Genomic DNA, 21870 nt, shown 5'->3' with positions numbered 1-21870 from the left:
ATGCATATGATTTTAGCATTGTCTAGACAAGATTTTTTTAAGTGGGCTCAATATCTATGGCTAATTTATGCAAAATTACAGAAGAACCTGCTGTTTCTCAAAGTAATGGAAAGCTTCAACCTCACTGCTTACTCTTCCTTTCTGTAACTGTTTTTACATTTACATATAAGGACAGCATTTAACAATAAGATGGGTACTACATTAATAGGGCTAATGAAAAATACTATTTGGTTTCCGATTATTTTCAATTATTTAAATAAACTGTACTGGAGAAAAAATTGAGAGTGAGTGCAAGTGCACACTCAAGCATTTCACTTTTATCCATGGATGTCCTCTATGGTCTTTGAGTGGTTATCCTAATATATACTATAATCTCAGTTGATACAAAAATGTAACTTTCTATAATTTGTTACCTGCATACATATAGATAGTACAGTCCTAAATTAGGTAATATTGACAGTATGAAAAAGATAATATTTATTTGCTCGTTCTGAATGCTTTTCTGTCTTGCATGGTATGCTGAGATTTTACTGTTTCAACAATATATTGACAGTATATTCTGGTGAAGTAGTGATTAAGGGAACATTGGTTAAAGAAATCATGGATGAAGACACTCTTTTTTAAAATATACCATTGGTATCTGACTAAGACCACGTTTTTTACATTCCCTCCCCCAGTTTAATACTGCGAAAGACCAAGCCTTTAGTTCTCACCTGTAGCATATGCTCGAGAAGAGAATGAAGAAGCTGCACAGGAGGGATGAAGTATTTTTGAGTAGCAGCAAGTTCTGCGATTACATCAGTAAAGAAATGTCCTTCTACTAGTCCTTCAAGTATACACAATATACCTCTGGAGAGCTCAATATTTTTAACCTAGGAATGGCAAATATTTGTGAATAACTGTATAGAAAGAATGGCTGAATAAAAGATTTATAAACAGTTCTATCTTAAAAGAAAAAATGAGAACCAACTAAAAGTTCAGTCCCTTTAAATACAAAAAGGAAACATTTATGAATCTTTATACAAAATTTCTTTAGCCAAAAGATATGTATATATTTTTGATCAGCATATAACAAGGTAAGAAATTGTTTTAAGATATAGAAAACAACAGTTCTAATTTAAAGTAATTACTAATTTATAGTGCGATCCACTGATATGCTGATATCTTCTGCAAGGGCCTCACTGCTCCTAACCCCTACTGATTTGAACTCCCGCTAAAAGCACTCCCTACTTTGCAGGATATACTTATCTCAGGAGATGGAGACAGAATATATTATTATTTAAGCCCCAGCAATTTAACTGCACTTACTCTCTAAGGCAGGGGTCGGCAACGTTCGGCACACGGCTCGCCAGGGTAAGCACCCTGGCGGGCCGGGCCAGTTTTATTTACCTGCTGACGCGGCAGGTTTGGCCGATCGCGGCCCCCACTGGCCACGGTTCGCCGTCCCGGGCCAATGGGGGCGGCGAGAAGCGGCGCGGGCGAGCGATGTGCTGGTCGCGGCTTCTCGCCGCCCCCATTGGCCCAGGACGGCGAACCGCGGCCAGTGGGGGCCGCGATCGGCCGAACCTGCCACGTCAGCAGGTAAATAAAACTGGCCCGGCCCGCCAGGTGCTTACCCTGGCGAGCCGCGTGCCAAACGTTGCCGACCCCTGCTCTAAGGCCTTGTCTACACTGGCACTGGTATGTAGGGTATGCGTAGTTACATGCTGCAGTGAAGTGCAGGCAGTTTCCACACTGCAGTGTGTAGCTATACGTGGCAGTGAAAGGGGGGGAAAGCAGTGGGAAGCAGACTGAACCCTTCCCCACCGCAAGGAACTGCTCCAGCACCAGGATGCTATACTGCTAAAAACAGTAGTGCAGATGGAGGAGGCACTGCTTGGGCATGTAGAAAGTCATGTAGGATATATACTCTCAGGTTCTGGTGTGTTTTTACTTGCCTAAGCAGTGTCTCACTGTCTACACTTTATTTATACCTCGGTGTACAGAATCTACTGTACATGCCGTTGTAAGTGTAGACATAGTCTAAGCGTATATACTGTAGGAAGTCTTCGTTCTGTTGGGTGTGCCTTCTGAGAGCTTGGTAGAAAACTATCACAGAATAAAATTTCTAAAGCCACGGGGTGCCTCACATAATCACCCCCACAATGGAAACTACAGTGATGTCCAATGCCTACAACTGTCAAGTTCCTTTCTGGGAGAGGTGAAAAATTATCAACTGAAAAAACCTGCTCCAAAAAACAGATCCCTTATCAGGGAAGATGGATAAGTACTGAACTATTATAACTTACACCCTCAGAAATCATGAATTACAGGTACTTACCTCTGTACCACATCCACTCAGTTGGTCTATTTGAGTAGACTTCCGTTTCACATTCTGTAAAACAGAAATAAATCAAGGGCATACATGAAAACCCTTAGATTGGATAATGACAAAATGCTACATTTAATGACCAGCAAAACATACATCAGTGTTAAAAAAAAGATATTTAACCAGTGGTTAAAAAATAAATGCAAATGTAACAGTTCGTTCTCATTTTTATAGAAATAGAAGGTATACTTCTTATGAAACTTTTAACAAGGGTAGGCTTCAACAAGAAGTGTCCTGAGTCAACAATAATCTGGGCAATTTCATTCTTCAAATCTAAATTGTCCTGCAATTTGAATTAATGCATTATTCTTCACTTTTTGTTTCAAACTGTTGCTATGTGAAGACAGGGTCAGTTTAAGATACTTAATTTGCACTTAAGCATACTTTTGATTTTCTTTTCTTTTCTGTTTTTCCAATGGTGAGATGTTGTATATACACTAGCGTTTATTCTGTAAAGTGCTTTGGGAGCCTATGAGATAAAAGGAACTAAATACAAGTGTAAAATCATTTTTACATCCAGCTAGGGGCCATCACTATGGTTCTATTAATGGACATTACAAAAACTGCACCTTAAAAAAGCATGCCACCTGGGAATGCCAGCCTTCATTAACCCCCTGGGGCACACACCCATCGTTGTGCACAACCCTTTAGCAAGTGACCCTCTCCCAACATAACTAGCCATCCACCAAACATCCACAACTACTAGCATTTGGAGAGGTGTGTAAGAGGAAGGAAAAGATGGGGGCAGAAGTAAGGTTGTAGCGAATGGTCTGATGTATGGTAGTTGTGGTTTTGATAAGTCATGTGCCTGTGGGTAGAAGAGCATTCGATATTTACTATTAGAGGGTTAAATTTTTATTCTTTGCTTTTGTGGATGTGGCAACACTAAATTGACAACATACCTTACTGCATAATAATAAAACAAGTATTAATATATATCATGGACCTGCTCCTAAAGACACACATATTCATAAATATAAGTCTACAAACATGTGTTTGCTATATTAGGGCTCACATAAGAACTACTAAATAACAATCAGTATATTATGGTGGGAATATATGCTGTACTGATTCAAAACAATTAATTGCTCATTTTTCTAAATATGAAATAATGCCCTCACTTCCTAATGCACTTCATGATTAAATCTGTGATATTATTAAAAGGGTAGAATGCATTAAATTTTATTCTCCTTAACATACATTCCACACAGCAATAAGAATTCATCATAATGCTCAGCAAAATGTTTCTGGTTCAGGGATTTCTTTGGTTTTGAGACAAACGTAAACATAAATATAGTTATTTAAAGGCCAGTCATAAAAAGACTAAAGGCCAATCCACTGTTTTGTAAGACAGTTAAAAACCAAAATGAAACAAAATGACCAATCAATTGATATTTCATCTAGTCCATCATTTTTTCATTAGACACATATTAAACAATCACCTCATAATAGTATTGTACTAAATACTGTATAGAATTTTTAAACTTTACAACTTACTATATATTGTTACAATTTCTGCAGATGTTAAGAAATCTAATGTTATCTTTGTTACATTTGTGTTTGAAGGGCAAATATACCTAGGGAGAATTTTATTACATTTTTACAAGTAAAAGTTTATACAGTCCTGTTTTTTTCTTACCTGAGTAAAATACATATGGTTTATTAATGCATTTTTCATTGCAACAAGTTGCATGTCAGACATTGTATCTCTGGCTTCTTGTTCGGCTAAAAGATGGTTCATTTGGTTATCTTCAGTAATATTTTGTATTTCATTCTGTGAAGGTCAAAAGATTTAAAACTTGCAAATACAGAGACTGCTGTCTAAAACAACTCTAGTTGCACCTTTTTTCTCCTCTTTAGATATTTTTGCATATATTTTTTATAAAGTTTATAAAATTATTTTGGACTAAAATAGGGTATGAAATTAAAAGATAACTATTCCTGATTAATTCTGTGTGGATGGACGTTCTCACTTTGAATTAGCTTAATCCAAGGGTTAAGGCACTCTTATTCCAAAGTAAGAGTGTTCACACTGGGAGTTAATCAGGAATTGTTATTCTGTAATAACTCCTTTTCTAGAGAAGCCCCAATTTCATAAAGGGCAATAAAATATGATCAGATGTCAATCCCTTCCGGTGGCTGATTAGCAGTGATGAAGCTCAGCTGGCAACCTACAGTTTAAAGGTTCTATATCTTATTAACCAGTTTTCCAAGTCATCCTGTCCTTCTAGGTCTTAAACTCTTCCCTTAGTAGTTTGATTGTGATTCTACAACTACACACGACTCCATACACAGGTCTTTTGGCGAAGCTACAATTTAGTCCATTGCTGTTATAAAATAATTACAAATTAAATTAGTCAGGTACTGTATAATATGGGGAAAATACATTTCATAAAGATTTTCAGTGCATGATTTTAACCAAATGTTCATCATTAATTTTAACCGATCATTAATCCAATCCAACCAATTAATCAGTTAATTGGTTTTAACCAATTGTTAATCCAACCAATCGTTAATCACCCTTACTGTTCAAAATTTATGCCCAATTTCTGACTGAAGCCAGACAAATTATAGTTTTCAGTCATTGGTTCTTTTCTGCCTTTCTCCACTAAATTAGAGACCTTTAGATCCAATATTTTCTCCCTGTGAAGATACTTACACACTGTAATCAAATCTTTTTTTTTTTTTTTTTTTGGATAAACTGAACAGACTGAGATCTTTAAGTCTCTCACCGTAAGGAATTTTTCCCAGCCCTCTAATGTTTTTGTGACATTCTTTTGCTCCCTTTCCAAACTATCAATATCATTTTTTTAAAAATAGGGAGGTAAAAACTGGAGGCAGTTTTCTAGTATAGGTGTCACCAATGCCACACTGAAAGGTAAAAATCACCTCCCTTACTTATATATCCACATTAACCCTTTTTGTCACAGCATCACACTGGAAACTCATGCTGAGTTGCTTGTCTATTATGACGCCTAAATTGTTTTCAGAGTCACTGCTTTCCAAGCTAGAATCCCCTATTCTGTAGATCTTGCCACATTCCTTGTTATTTTATCACTATTTTAATCTGACATTCACTTTGAGGGAGTAATAAACTAAGGCTCAATCCTGCAAGGGGCTGAGCACTCCAGCGCCAATCCTGCTGTAACAGAGTGGTCTGCCCTGTTTAAGAGGTAGTGGGGACTGTGGCCAGCCAAATCCTGTTCCAGGAGCTCTGGAACAGATGCTGAGAAGAGTAAGTGGTCCTGGGATAATGGTTAAGAGTCTAGGGCAGGGGTCGGCAATGTTCGGCACGCGGCTCGCCAGGGTAAGCACCCTGGCGGGCCGGGCCAGTTTTATTTACCCGCTGACGCAGCAGGTTTGGCCGATCGCGGCCCCCACTGGCCGCGGTTCGCCGTCCCAGGCCAATGGGGGCGGCGGGAAGCCACGACCAGCAATCGCTCGCCCGCGCCGCTTCCCGCCGCCCCCATTGGCCCGGGACGGCGAACCGCGGCCAGTGGGGGCCGCGATCGGCCGAACCTGCCGCGTCAGCAGGTAAATAAAACTGGCCCGGCCCGCCAGGGTGCTTACCCTGGCCAGCCGCGTGTCGAACGTTGCCGACCCCTGGTCTAGGGAAACCCAGGTAACTGTATCTTTAAGGAACTGGGACCTTGCAGTTTGGGTGGGGCAAGGCTCCCCTTCCTTTCAGCCAATCAGTACAAGGTCTGGGGAAAGAAAGAAGTACATAAGCTGTCTCTTCCCTCATTAGAGGAGGAGACTCTGAGAGCAAGAAGCTTCCTGCAGAAGTCTGAGAGACACATGGTGAGAAAGGACTACAGTGGTGTGACATGGCCTCCAAGCTGTAGAGGGAGGCAGGAAGACAGTGCCACAGCAGAGATGCATGGAGGAAGAACTATTATGAAGGTTTTGGTTTTAGTTCTGTTTCTTGAAAGACTGTTGCCAGCTCAGGTAGAACCAGTGCAGGGCAATTTAAAGGGAGAGGGAGAAGCACAACACAAGCCCTGGAAGGAAAGTTGTGTAATCCCTTAGCCAAGAGGGAAGGGTTTGGGTCTGCAGGGTTACTGGAAACTATGTGGAAAGAGTTAATATTTTAGAGTCCACAAGGGGATTCTTGTTCTAAATACTTCTGATGGTGGAAAGTTACTGGCCATTGAAAGTGGGGTGCCTGAAGGGCCATGCTCTGCCATGAAGGGGTGCTCTGAAGGTACCATCCCTGCTACATCAGCAAAACACTCACATGTGTGATCAACTTTAAGCATGAGAGAAGTCTTATTGGCTTCTGTGGGACTACTCATGTGGTCTTCATCAAGCACATGTTTATGTACTTTGCTGATTTGCCACAGTGCCAAGCAATTGAGGAAACTGAGTTCCTAATGACCATCCCATAGGAAGCTTTAATGCAAAATTCTGAAAACCATAGTATGACTTCAGACCAGAATGCAAAATAAGATTAGTGTAAGTGTACAGCTGTCACAATGTCAAGTTCAAGCAAAATGATTTCAGTTCAAGTGTGCGGAGATGGCATTACCATGTCAAAATGAAACCAATTAATTTTAGTCACACACTGTTTTAAGAAGGATAAGATTCAGCCAAAACCAAGATAACAAAATGAAGGCAACTTGCCTGTAAGTGGAGTTCTTTAATGTGACTTCTGCACATGCACACGCCTGGGATGCACGGACAGAACCTTTTAGTAGCTCTTGTGCCCTTCCCTCACTGGTCTTGAATGTTCTAAGGCTGAGGCTACAGAAGGGAGTGCTGTGCTACAGCTGTCTCAGTTCCTTCTACCACCTCCTCACATCCCCTCTTCCTCTGAGACTTAACTTAATTTGTGGAAGGAGAATGGAAAATGTGAATATGCACCGGTATTCTCAAAGAACGCCAGTTCCAACGGTTCAGAAACATTGATCTAACTTAACTAGACTGATTGGATAACTAGAGAACTAAGGTGGCACTGAGACCAATCAGCTCCAATGAAGCCATGTCAGAAAGACCCACTGAATTTCCTGGTCAATCTGCTGTCACAGTTAGAAGTAACAGAAGCCCCTGAAGTACAGCACCCCCTTTTATAGCCTTGCCATCAAAGTGTTCAATAACAGAGAAGGGAGATGCTGGAGGGGAGGCAAAAGTGATCCAACAGGCACTGCTATTCTGAAAGTGTGACTATGAACAGGCTACATAAAGAAGAATTCTCCTTTACAAGACCTTTAAACTGAGTCTGTTCCCTACACCTGTCCTCTATTTATTTGTGATCTAACAGACAAAATCCAAGTATGTCACAGTTTATAGCCACTTAGATACTTGAAAGTTCTCTGAATAAAATCTGTTGCATGCTGGTTTATCGTAAGGTTGCATATAAATACCAAATTAGATTCCTAGCATGGAAATATTCTGCATCCTTTCTTCCTTGCACATCATCTTCCTCTAAGCCTCAAGCTGTGGCCACAATTTTCCCTGGACTGGATAACTAGCTCCTCCTCGGGACAAATAAGGCAGATCCTAAATTAGACTATAGAATCAATCCAAGTCAGCATGGAACACTCCCTGCAGGAGTCCAGGCTGTATCCAGCTACAATAAAATTAAAGAGGAGTTCTACCATTGGCCTCAATGGGAGCAAGATTCAAATGTACAATGTTCACAACTGTACTTCTTTTTTAGAAAGCGTTCCCTGGCCAAAGTTACAGAGTAGAAACTGAAAGGAGACTAAGGCCTGCTCTGTAATTAAAATTCATGTCAAAATAGCTGTGATACTCAGGGGTGTGAAAAATCCACACCCCTAAGTGCTGTAGTCATACCGACTTAACACCCAAATGCTTTCGTCAGCCTAGGTACTTTTGCTCAAGGAGGTGATGTTCCTACAGTAATGGAAAATGCCCTTCTGTTGCTGTAGGCTGTGTCTACACTACAATGTTATACCAACATATTATATAGTTCCTGTAGCGTAGACATGGCCCCAGGTCTTTCCCATAGTATTGTGGAACACATTGCTTTTTTTCCCTAAAACTGCATTAAAAATTTGGCTTTGTGAAGTGCTGAGTGAAAAGCAAGACTCGAAGTTTTGAACCTACCAATTTTGAGTTCCTTTTCAGTTTTATAACTGCTACAATATTACTAGGCACTATGGTCCAATTAACCAATGGCAAGCTGCATTTGCTTTCTGTAAGTTTCTGAATTTGTAATATGATCTGGATGAAAATGCAGGGTAACTTATGAGTTCATGCATGGGGGCAGGGAAGGTAAATCACTAAACTGATTTTTTGAAGTGTTAAGGTACAGTTTTAATGCAGTTAAGTAGACATTGTCAGACTTGAAGAAAAAATCCACTTCCATTTGACATTTTTGTACTTAGATACTAGAAAAACAATTACAGGGGGGGAAATAGTTTTAATTTGTCATTTTGTGAATAGTTAGTTTCACTATTTTGTCAGTTGCATCACTTTCATGAACTGCTCAAAGTGTATACCTGTAGCTCTAACAATGTGTTTACAAGTAGCAGCAGTGAATAAACCACAATTGAAGAGATAGTAGGCAGGTGTGTGCACAGAGAAAGAGGGTGCTTGGTGGTGTTGCTATCCGACCCAACCAAAAGCAGAACAGAAAACCTGGCTATACACAATCTTCTCAATGACACTTAAAAAAAACCCCAAAAGTTAGCACATGCTATTTAAAAGGTGATCAGAATTAAAAAAAAAAGTGCATTTAAAAAAAGTTGATAGCATCCCCTTCACTTTTGGCAGAATTGCAGTATGTTCTAATCAATAAACACACTATTAATGAAGCATTAATTTCAGTTAAGAATGTTTATTTTACTTACCTCAAAAAGATAATCCCCTATATATTGCACAGGATAATATGGAGCTTCAAAGAGATGTTTCTCTCTCTCTATGGTGACACTTTTATTATCAGTGAATACATGAGTAACAGCTCTCACTTCCTTTTGTGGTGGATATATAATTGCCTTTCCAGCTTCTAGAACTCTTAAAAAAATTTACACACAGTTTAAAATATATATTTACTGAAAATTTGTTTTAAAGGTATTTTTTTTAAATGCTCACAAGCTACAATGCACCCAGAATTTACAGAAAATGGTCAGGTATGAAGTCACACTTCCTTCCTTAGCAGGCTAACTGAGCACTTCAAAGCCCTGAGACAAGTAGGTAACCCAACTAAACAACTGTCTTCTCAGTTTAGAAGAGAATACTAATTTTCTTCATCTTTTAGGAAGCTTCTACAAGTGCATTTTTATAAAGATCAAACTTAGTATTACAGGAACTATGGTTTATTGCAATATAGCTCAAGAGACTTAGTGGATCTTTATCTAAATAAAGAGGGACTTACTGAAAATGGGGTATTTGCCTTACCTGTAAATTGGAAAGGTAAGATTTCATAAGATATACACCTCTACCCCGATATAACGTGACTCAATATAACACGAATTCGGATATAACGCGGTAAAGCAGCACTCCGGGGGGGGGGGGCCTACTACCTGGCCTACTACCTGTAATTATTTCCCCATACACAACTTCCAAAGGTGCACTGCTGCAATTTATATTTCTAAGAAAAGATGACAGGTAACAGAGTGGGAGAGGAGAAAAAGGGGTCTTCTAAATTGGTGGATGCATATACTAGAAAAAATTGATGGATAAAGAATAAAATGCCCTGGTCTCACCTACTTTTTATATATTACATGCTAGGTTAGTCATAATTGGAGAAAGGCAGAGATGAACAAACAGTAGTATTAAGTATAGCTGATAGAGAGAAAAAATCAATCCTTTTTAAAAGTTACTGGCACCTATAGGACAGTTGACCACAAGCTAGGTTTTCAGCAAGCAAAATATCTACCTTACTCATGCACAAAAGCATTGCAAAGGGATGCCCAGGTTGTTGTATGGTAATGTCTTGGGGGAAAAAAATACAGATTCCCTGATGCACACAACTCCCAGTTCATTTGTCTTGCTGATGAAGTTGCTATTAAAGGTTACTTTCATTCTTAAGAAATACGGATTTGCAGAACCATGTTAAGATTCCAGTGAAAGAACAGAATGTCTTTCAGAAGTGCTGCAGGATGTATGTACCCAGAACCCAGACACTGAAGATGAGGGAAGAAAACCTGTCCCATTTTGTAAAGGACACCTTAGTTGGCAAGCTAGAAGGAGAGGTAGTCAGCTGTGTCTCACTGGGACAGCAACAAAGAAAGAGGAAGTGGAAAAATGATAACTTGTAGTGGAATGCTAAAGCCACAGGTCAGGAATAGTGGCTGTTTACTTTCCCTGCCAAGAAGGAAATTGGCTTGTTTCCTCTGCCATTAAAGCAATACTTAACACATTTTGCTTGAGAAGGGCACAGGACAGCTCAATTTCCCCCTGCCAAGAAAGGAGAAACCATATACAACTTAATAAACTAGATGTTAGGGGTTCTCTCTTTTGGAATGGGGTCACAACCCACAATTTCTGGATGCAGGCTGACTACCTACTTACAAGGAGGTTTCAGTCTAGTAGTAACCTAGGTTAATATTGATATGTGAAGATGAAAAGACTAGTGGTTATTACGGCCTGTGTCTTAAGGTAGTTTTAGAGAGCTACATGAGATCTGTAAGGAGCTATAAGAATAAATTTGGTTTTGTCTTGAGGGGAATTACATTGGTCTCCTATAAGCAGGAGCTGGGATTTTCAGATCTCTACTGTTTAATCTATAGTAATTAATTTGACAGAGGAACCTGCTGTTAAATGCCAATGGACCACAAATATAAAATTAAGTTGGATCAGCTTTAGACAATGGCTTGGGTGAAAGTTGCAGTCCTGAACATTCTCCAAACTGACATGTCAAACTACTACCCTATCTTGCTTTAAATCCCTACAAGGATTCTTTTTATAGTCTAAAAAGACAAAACAGTATTAAAGGATGAAGCGATACTATGTAGTATCATACGCTCATATACCAATCATTTGCTTTCCCCCTGCCTGCCCAAGTGTTGTAATTGCAGCAAGAGTATTGACCTACTCTAATTTCTCTCTGCCTCCTTACCCCTAAACTGAGGAGGAGGAGGAGGAGGAAAAAAAAATCAAATATGATAGGTATATGTGCATGTAACATTGTATAGTATCTCCTCCGCCACCCTTTTATACTGTTTGTCTTTTTAGAATATAAGCTTTTCCAGGCAGGAACCATGTCTACATCTAGGCCTACTGTAATGAGGCTTTGATGTCAGAGCCTTTGTTCACTGCCTAATATAAAATCACTTTTACTACCGCAATATATGCAATTTTAAGGAGCTGTTCCAACAAAATAACACAAGTTTGTTTTAAATTCAGTTTAATATTTCAGTTGGAAAATATTCTTTCTGCTCCAGATTCTTGAGCTCAAACTTGCTTAGTGTAAGGAAGAGAGAGTCTTTAGCAGACCCTGATAACATAGCAATAAGGATCGTAAAACTTTTTAACATGTACTGTATCATGAGGCTGAAGGCAGAATTCCTTCAGCCACCCAAGTAGTGCAACAATAACCACATGATGCACTAATGACTTAACTGGCTATTGGAATAAGGTTTTTTAATTAAAAAAAAAAATTATGAACATGAGGCGCAGGTGTTATGCCCTATATTCTACTAGAAACTTTTTCATCGTAATGTTTGAGCATTAAGATCCTTCTCATTCACTCCTATCCTCAGAACTAGGTCTTAAAATATTAAAGAAGACCAAGTTTGTTTTAAAACAAAGTGGGATAGAAGAGGATAGAGATCCCAAAAGGCCAACTGAGCACTTTTAAACTCATTTTTTCCCTTCAGTTCCTTCTCCTCCCATCCCCTCCTTTATCATCATCTTTTGAATCATCCCTATTTAACATGATGTGAGTAAGTTTTTGTCTTTCAGTTCTGAGGCTGCAGCAGTGTACCGCTAGAGAGCTGCTGCATGAGTGTGACATAAGAGGTCCAAGTCAGACAGAATGTGGCTTTGCAATATGTCGAACCATACTTAGCATATTATTTCACTCTTACCATATGAGACAGTCTTGTTTTCCTCTAGGATTGCCACTCATATAATAAAAGACAAAGTTGCCATCCCAGAGAAAAGGGGGGTAGTTTTACAATAGACTACGATCACCACAGATCTAACTGTATTCCTTGCCCTTTTAATCACACCCCGCCTCTCCAAGTTCAACCTGAGCATTTAGGCGCTACGGTTTTGGGGGAGGAGGAGGCCAAAAAACAGTGATGGGGGGGCGGGGGAAGTGGAACTAGACCAAGATCCTCTTATTTTAAAAATAACAGAGTAATGGAACAGTTTAATGGTATTTTCATATCTAAACATTTATCAAAGTTAACAAAATGCTAGATGCATAGATAGAATGTAACATCAACTCAAAGAAAGCTTCATTACACAAATGAAATGGTTCTGGACACTTCATTTCGGTACCATAACAGCATTCTTTTATTTTTCTAATGAGCATGAACTCTGAGGCTATGGCTATGAACAAATTGGGTGGGGGAAGGGGGGGGGGGCGCGCAGGCACAGAGGAAGTCTTCCTAGGCTATTAATTTAAAATATGCATAAAACTGTAAGTGCTATAGTCAACAATGTGGTAATAGTAAGTCAAAAGAAACTAAACTGGCAGATAAAAACATTTACCATTCCAACTATTATAAATATGTGGAACAGTAGGTTATACAGAGACTAAAGCACTGGGCGTTGTTGTGGACCAATTTAATTGGGATGGGAGAGGGAGAACAACAATGTAATTTAGCTATATCAACTATTTTATCATTAATTACTTCAACTTTAAGTAGTATCATCCTACCTTGTGATAGAATCCCTTCGTTTATCACCTTCTTTCACAAGGAGGATAACTTTCCATCTGTGGAAGGCCCCTAAAGCACCAGAGCATGTCAGTTCTTTGCGCCATCTTTTAGGTGCAGATTGCATTTGAGGTGAATAATGGGAGTCTCTTTCAATTTTATATCCCCATTCGTAAGTTGTTTCATCAAGCCATCTGCCACTTTCAGCACTATTAATTATGTAGTCCTTAGTTAGTATCCACTTTCCTAGAAATCAAATGAACTGTCAACCACAAGAATTTTTATACAGACAAATGGCAAATGAACATCAAATATAAAATTAACTTCAAGCTCTCTCATTCAAAAACCACGTTATAGCTTTAAGTAACATTTCAAACAATTTTCCTCCAAAAGTTATCCTTTCCTAATATTTTATCAGAATTGTGCAAAGTCACTGAACATGGTAGTTTTGCTTTCTTCTAATGACATAGTATCCTCTTAGCTCTTCCAGAATAAAATAATCCCAGACAAAAGAAAAATAATGATATTTATTTGCCTGTCTAGATTTTGCTCCTGTGTCTTTTGTCCAGTATCAACTTAGCCTTAGTATTCTTATATGATGTTTTACAATACACTGTACAAATAGATTTCCTGACTGCGGACAGTCTGTGCACTCAGAGAAAATGCAACAGCTCCGTCGAATCACTTCTATGAATAATCGGTTTGGATATACAAATAAAGGCATCCCATGCTAGTTTCTTATTTAAATCCATAAATACCCCAGCACCACCAGCTAACACAGCTGTCTAAATTTTTAGCATACTAAAAGCACAGCATAGTCCATCTCTAAACTCTGAAAATCTAGACATTCCTAATTGTGTAAGTTTAGTGGATACCAATATTAGGGGGAAACCATTTTAGACTAGTACTCTAGTCTCTCTCCTTTCCACATCCTTTTCCCTCACCTCCTCTGCCTCTTCTTCTGTACGTAATGATCCTCCTCCTTTTCTAAATGTCTGTTCTTTCAGGTTCAGATCAGGAGTTGTGGTCCTCTTGTATTGAAACACTACTTATAGTATACATTAAGTGAAATTGCCTAATTGTGTGATCCTAATCAATTTCTCAGAACAGCAGGGATGACTGGTAAAATGCATCAGTGCAGGAGCAGATGGTATGTCTAAAGGAGCTAGCACTGGGTGCCAGCAGACATCTAATGGAAAGACACAAAGGTGCTCTGTACATAACCTATAGCTTAATAAACCCCTTGTCACCAATTCCTACTCAATAGGTTCCACTTTGGTATGCTTGTTGGAAATTTCAGGGTGAGGATAAATACTGAAGGGGATTAGAATCTAACCACACTCTTACTACAGTTTTACCAAGAAAAGGTGGTGGAGATGCATGTCTCTTTTTCCCCCCACACCGGCCCAACACCCCCCCAAAAAAGAAAAAAGTGCAGAAGGGCAATATTGGGCATTACTAGGGAATGATTATGGGTAAAACTATATAAGGTGGGACACATACTTAGTGTTCTTAGGAAGATATATTGTGTCAATGTGAACTAGTAGTGGTAACAAGACCAAAATGGTGTTTTGCATCACTTTATCGTTTATGGATAGGGCCCTACCGAATTCACGGCCATGAAAAACACGTCACAGACTGTGAAATCTGGTCTTTTGTGTGCTTTTACCCTATAGGATACAGATTTTACGGGGGGAGGGGGGGGGGGACACGACACCAGCATTTTTCAAATTGGGGGTCCTGACCCAAAAGGGAGTTGCAGGGGGTCTGCAAAGTTATTTTAGAAGGGTTGTGGTATTGCCACCCTTCTGCACTGCCTTCAGAGTTGGTCAGCCAGAGAGCGGCAGCTTTTGGCCAGGTGCCCAGTTCTGAAGGCAGTGCCCCGCCAGCAGAAGCAAGGATGGCAATATTATACCATGCCACCCTTATGTCTGTGCTGCTGCCTTCAGAGCTGGGTGGCCGTCAGTGGCGGCTGCTGACTGAGGGCCCCTTTCTGCAGGCAGCAGTGCAGAAGTAAAGGTGGCAATATCATACCATGCCATCCTTACTTCTGCGCTGCTGCTGGCGGCGGCGGCTCTGCCTTCAAAGCTGGTCTCCCAACCAGAAGCCGCCACTCTCCAGCTACCCAGCTCTGAAGGCAATGTTGCTGCCTGCAGCAGCGCAGAAGGAAGGATAGCAGTACCGCAATCCCACCCCCACAAATCACCTTGTGACACCCCCCCCCCCAACTCTTTTTTGGGTCAGGACCCCTACAATTACAATACCATGAAATTTCAGATTGAAGTATATGAAATTTACTATTTTTAATATCCTATGACCGTGCAATTGAGCAAAATGGAATGTGAATTTGGTAGGGCCCTATTTATGGGCACTGAAAAATTCTCTCTCTTTATTTATGTTAAAGGCATATCTTTATAGACTTCCATAAATGAAATTTTTTTTTTTAAACTTTGCTGCATAAGTGCCATAGGTTCACAATGGCTTAAATAAAGAAATTCACAGAAAATATGCATATCTCCATGTAATTTTGAAAGTAATCAGCATGCCTACATTTGGTCTTTGAATACCACTGTATTTTTGTAATTATAATGGCTTATCATATCAGGGCACACCACCTTTGACTCATACCCAAAAGCAACACTGGCTAATTTGTATGTTCACTCTGAATTTTTGTAGCTCCTTCTGGGTTACACCCTATTATATTTTCCGAGTTTAGCAGCAGTTCTGGCACATGTAAGTATTTTCTGAAATTACACTATGGCCCAAATCCTGACCCCCCACTGTGAGAATGTAGTACCTACATGGTTGCAAAACAAATGTGATTCTGCACAGTACATAGGAGGGCTCCATGATGAAGAGAGCAGAAGTACAGCCAGTGCATACATGACTATGAAGATCCACTAATAGAAGGGATGTGATAGTCATCACAGAGCAGCTCTGCTGGCACTCTGTAAATTGAAAGAAGGATTTCATCCTTTCTACCCCAATAAGAAATGCTTGAACAAAGTCCTTTGATTAATGTTTGGTGAGATGGGGAGTGGGATTTACCCCTAAAGTAAGATTTCAGTGATGAATAAATTTTCACCCTATTTTAATTCATCCACTATGGTCTTTGGACCACAGTTTAAAAAAAGATTCTGAATGCATTGAGTTGAGGGTTGTTTTTTTTAAATCATGTAAACAGACACTCACAAAACTTAAGTACCATTGGAAAGTAGGTGGTCTATCCCTCTTCTCCCAAAAGCTAACTTGCTAACGTACCTCAGAGATAATTAGAGATGACTATTACCCTTTAATCTAAAAGTCAAATCTCTTATGCTCAAGATGTTGATACTACCTTTAATAGCAAAAGGTAGTATCAACATCTTGAGCATAAGAGAGTTGACACCATTTCTTTTTCTCCTTGTCATTGATTGGATTATGAAGATATCCATTTATGAGCGCAGGAACGGAATCCAGTGGACGTTGTGGACCCAGCTTGATGACCTGGACTTTGCTATGTGAAAGGAGTGCAAGGTTGTCGGCAAACAGCAGATGCAAGAGAAGACCAACGTAGTGGCAGCCACGTCATCACATGTTGGCCTCAACATCCACAAGGACAAGACCAAGATCCTCAAGATTAACTCCATCAGTAATGACCCAGTCACACTGAAAGGAAGCCCTCTGGAAGAAGTGCAGTCCTTTACCTACTTAGGCAGCAGCATCGACCAACAGGGTGGCACAGACGCAGACATCAAAGCAAGGATCGGTAAGGCAAGAGCAGCTTTCTTACAGCTCAAGAACATCTGGAGCTCCAGAGAGCTGTCTTTGGCAACAAAGATTCGACTGTTCAACTCCACCATGAAATCAGTCTTATTTTATGGAGCTGAAACCTGGAGGACAACTAAAACAACCACCAGGAAGATCCAGACCTTCATAAATAGTTGCCTTAGCAGGATTCTCCAGATCCGTTGGCCAGACACCATCAGCAACATCTACCTCTTGGAGAGGACCCGTCAACTTCCAGCAGAGGAAGAAATTAGAAGGAGAAGGTGGGGCTGGATAGGACACACACTACGCAAGCAGCCAACCAACATCACTAGACAGGCATTGCGGTGGAATCCCCAAGGCAAGCAGAAAAGAGGCCATCCAAGAAACACCTGGCGACGCGACCTTCAGACTGATAGCATAAAAATGGGCTATACCTGGAACCAGTTAGAGCAAATGGCCCAGGATAGAGGACTCTGGAGATCTGTGGTTGGCGGCCCACACCCCGATTGGGGTGACGGGTATGAGTGAGTGAGTTAATAGCAAAAGGTGACTTTTAAAACATGTACATTTTTCACTTTGGGGATAAAGTAATCCAGTCCTTTTTACTAGGTCTGTGCCACAGATCTTAGTTATATAATGTCCTGATTTGTAAACTATTATTTCTATATACAATGAGGGTATGTTTCTCAATTTTCAGATATAGCAATTTTCTAAACCTCTGGTACAAATTTATGTCAAAATGGTATAACAAGCACGTTCAGGTATTAGTCTGTATCAGTTTGATTATATTTTCTGTTTTATGCCTAAATTCCTTGACACTAAAGAATGCAGAATCAAAACTGGAAGATACCATCACACTGGGCACTGCTTTGTACTTATTGTTTAAAACTGTAGCATAAACTTTGAAACAAGTGGAAGGCTAGAAAGGATTTACAGGGTCTAGAACAGAGGTGGGCAAACTACGGCCCAGGTGCCACATCCGGCCCTCCAGACGTTTTAATCGGGCCCTCGAGCTTCTGCTGGGAAGTGGAGTCTGGGGCTAGCCCCACTCCGCACAGCTCCCAGAGGCAGCGGCACCTCCCCACTCCGGCTTCTATGTATAGGGGCAGCCAGGGGGCTCCACATGCTGCCCCACCCCAAGCATTGCCCCTGCAGCTCCCATTGGCTGGGAACCACAGCCAATGGGAGCTGCAGGGGCATTGCCTGCACACAGGGCAGCGCACAGAGCAACCTGGCCGTGCCACCGCATAGGAGCGGGAGGGGGGACATGCCACTGTTTCTGGGAGCTGCTTGAGGTAAGTGCCACCCGGCGCCTGTCCCCCCATGCTCCAACCCCCTGCTGCAGCCCTGATCCCCCTCCTGCCCTCCAAACCGCTCGGTCCCAGCCCAGAGCAACCTTCTACACCCCCAAATCCTCATCCCCAGCCCAACCCCAGAGCCTGCACCCCCAGCCGGAGCCCTCATGCTCTCCTGCACCCCAAACCCCAATTACATGAACATTTGTGGCCCACCATACAATTTCCAAACCCAGATGTGGGCCTCAGGCCACAAAGTTTGCCCCCTCGGTCTAGAACAAGGAACAAAGAGAAACATTGCTCTGCTCTCCAGAGATAACAGCCTTATCACCACCCCAGCCCTCTAACAAGTCTCATATTTTCACACTTCTCTACAGAGGAAAAAGGACAGTAAACTATCTAAACTCTTACATGCCACAGGGGGCTACAACACTGGTACCCTTAACTCACCCAACAATATTGTTAATCTATCCAACCACACACTTAGCCTGGCAGAAGAGTCTGTCCTATCTCAGCGACTCTTTCTGCACCCCCACCCCCACGCACGTGATACAATTCTGTGGTGATCTGGAAGCCTACTTTTGCTATCTCCGACTCAAGGAATATTTTCAAACACACTACTTAACAGTGCATTGACCCACAGGAACCCTCCTACCAACACTACAAGAAGAATTATTCTGTGTGGACTCCTCCTGACGGTTGAAACAACAGACTGGACTTCTACATAGTGTTCCACAGACATGCACAGTCTGAAATTGTGAACAAACAGCATCACTTGCCCCATAACCTCAGCCGTACAGAATGCAACACCATTCACAGCCTCAGAAACAATTCTGACATTATAATCAAAGGGGCTGACAAAGGAGGTGCTGTAGTCATCATGAACAATTCGAATTATGAACAGGAGGTTGCCAGGCAACTCTCCAACACCACATTCTACAGCCCCTATCCTCCAATCCCACTGAGGAGTACCAAAAGAAACTACACCATCTGCTCAAGAAACTCCCTGCTATAGCACAGGAACAAATCTACACAGACGAACACCTAGAGCCCTGACGAGGGGTATTCTATCTGCTACCCAAGATTGATAAATCTGGAAATCCTGGACACCCCAACATCTCAGGCCCTGGCACTCTTATAGCAGGATTACCTGGATATTTGGACTCTCTCCTCAGCTAGGAGTGCTAGCAGCATAGGGTCTATCTTTGAGACATCACCAACTTCCTGAGGAAACTACAATGCATTGGTGATCTTCCTGAAAACACCATCCTGGTCACCATGGATGTAGAAGCTCTTTACACCAATATTCCACATGAGGATGAACTACAAGCTGTCAGGAACAGTATCCCTGATGAGGCCACAGCACACCTGGTGGCTGAGCTTTGGGACTTTGTCCTCACTCACCACCATTTCAGATTTGGGGACAACTTATACCTTCAAATCAGCAGCACTGCTATGGGTATCCGCATGGCCCCACAGTATGCCAACATTTTAATGGCTGACTTAAAACAACACTTCCTTAGCTCTCATCCCCCAGCACCCCTCCTCTACTTGTGCTACATTGAGGTCATCATCATCATCATCATCATCCTATGGACCCACGGGAAAGAGGCCCTTGAAGAATTCCACCTGAATTTCAACAATTTCCACCCCACTATCAACCTCAGCCTGGACCAGTCCACACAAGAGATCCACTTCTTGGACACTACAGTGCAAATAAGTAAGTAATAGTCACATAAACACCACACTATACTGGAAACCTACTGACTGCTATACTTACCTACATGCCTCCAGCTTCCATCCAGGACATTCCACATGATCCATTATCTACAGCCAAGCCCTAAATTACAACCACATTTGCTCCAATCCCTCAGACAGGGACAAACCTCTACAAGATCTTTATCAAGCATTCTTAAAACTACAATACCCACCTGGGGAAATGAGGAAACAGATTGACAGAGCGAGATGGGTACTCAGAAGTCACCTACTACAGAACAGGCCCAACAAAGAAAACAACAGAACACCACGTACTGCCCCCAGTTTAAAACATCTCCAGCACATCTTCAATGATCCCTCATTCTCACAGACCTTGGGAGGCAGGCCAGTCCTTCCTTACAGTCAGCCCCCCAACCTGAAGCAAATACTCACCAGCAACTACACACTACACCACAAATGCTAACCCAGGAACCAATCCCTGTAACAAACCGTGTTGCCTACTCTATCCCCATATCTACTCTAGCGACACCATCAGAGGACCCAACCACATCAGCTACACCATCAGGGGCTCATTCATCTGCACCTCTACTAATGTGATACACCTCTACCCCGATATAACGCGACCCGATATAACACAAATTCTGATATAACACGATAAAGCAGTGCTCCAGGGGGGCGGGGCTGCACACTCCAGCACATCAAAGCAAGTTCGATATAATGCGGTAACATTTTTTTTGGCGCCTGAGGACAGCGTTATATCGAGGTAGAGGTGTATGTACCAGCGATGCCCCTCTGCCATGTACGTTGGCCAAACCCGACAATCTATATGTAAAAGAATAAATGGACACAAATCAGATATCAGGAATGGTAACATACAAAAGCCAGTAGGAGAACACTTGAATCTCCCTGGACATTCTATAACAGATTTAAAAGTAGCCATCCTTCAACGAAAAAACTTCAAAAACAGACTTCAAAGAGAAACTGCAGAGCTACAATTCATTTAGAAACTTAACACATTAATTTGGGCATGAACAGGGACTGGCTGGCTCACCACAAAAGCAATTTTCCCTCTCATCAATTTTTGGGAGTGGACCACATCCACCCTGACTGAATTGGCCTTGTGAACACTGATTCTCCACTTGTAAGATAACTCCCTTCTCCGTGTGCCACTATATTTATGCCTGTATCTGTAATTTTCACTGTATGCATCTGAAGAAGTGGGGTTTTTTTTACCCACGAAAGCTTATGCCCAAATCAATTTATTAGTCTTTAAGTTGTCACTGGACTCCTCATTGTTTTTGTGGATACAGACTAAAACTGCTACCCCACTGATATTGTCACCTTGTCTCTCTCTGCCATTTTGTTTAGTTGTCCTTTTGAGAGAGAGAAAAGGGGAGGGGGAGGGGAGTCCTTGCATGCAGAAACCTGATGGAGAGGTATGAGGTGCAAGAGACCTTCCTGAAATATCCTTGACAGAGTTCTTTTACACCAGGGTGGGCAATAATTTTTGCAGGGCGGGGTCACTCGACGAATTTTGGTAAGTTGTCATGGGCTGCATATTTCTACTATATTAATGGAGGAGGTGCTCCGGGCTGGTGCAGAGTGTTGGGGTGCAGGAGAGGGAGGAGGTGTGGGCTCTGGGAGGGAGTTTGGTGCAGGAGGGGGCTCCGGGCTGGGGCAGGGATTGGGGTGCAGGAGAAGGTGCAGGGTCTGAGAGGGAGTTTGGTACAGGAGGGAGTTCTGACCTGGGGCAGGGGGTTGGAGTGCTGGAGGGGGTGCAAGCTCTACCACAGCTGGCTCCCGGCCGGCGGCGCAGCAGGGCTCTAGCAGGCTGCCTGCATGCCGTGGCCCCACGCCACTCCCGGAAGTGGCTGTGGCTGGCTGCTGCTGGCACATCTCTGTGCACCCTTTGGGGGGCAGCAGGACTCCGTGCGCTGCCCATGCCTGC

General features: G+C 41.8%; 1 protein-coding gene across 7 annotated transcripts in view; it reads right to left on the bottom strand.

Moving 5' to 3' along the window:
• The window catches only part of SLF1 (SMC5-SMC6 complex localization factor 1), an 84491-nt gene that overhangs the window by 54508 nt on the left and 8113 nt on the right, over positions 1-21870 (bottom strand). For 3 of the 7 annotated variants that reach the window (XM_042855839.2, XM_005306901.5, XM_042855838.2), the window contains exons 4-8: positions 13164-13407; positions 9184-9346; positions 4008-4142; positions 2321-2374; positions 714-872 (exon numbers count right to left, since the gene is read on the bottom strand). In XM_042855839.2, coding sequence (XP_042711773.2) covers positions 714-872; positions 2321-2374; positions 4008-4142; positions 9184-9346; positions 13164-13407 — 755 coding nt within the window. Of the gene's footprint in view, positions 1-713; positions 873-2320; positions 2375-4007; positions 4143-9183; positions 9347-13163; positions 13424-21870 lie in introns of all 7 variants that reach the window. The other 4 variants (XM_065550185.1, XM_065550184.1, XM_065550183.1 and 1 more) reach the window with 2 other exon arrangements.

The sequence above is a fragment of the Chrysemys picta genome, chromosome 6, assembly GCF_011386835.1.
Source record: "Chrysemys picta bellii isolate R12L10 chromosome 6, ASM1138683v2, whole genome shotgun sequence".
NCBI lineage: Eukaryota > Metazoa > Chordata > Testudines > Emydidae > Chrysemys > Chrysemys picta.
The sequence above is the reverse complement of the archived record's forward strand: the minus strand, read 5'-3'. Positions and strand labels throughout refer to the sequence as shown.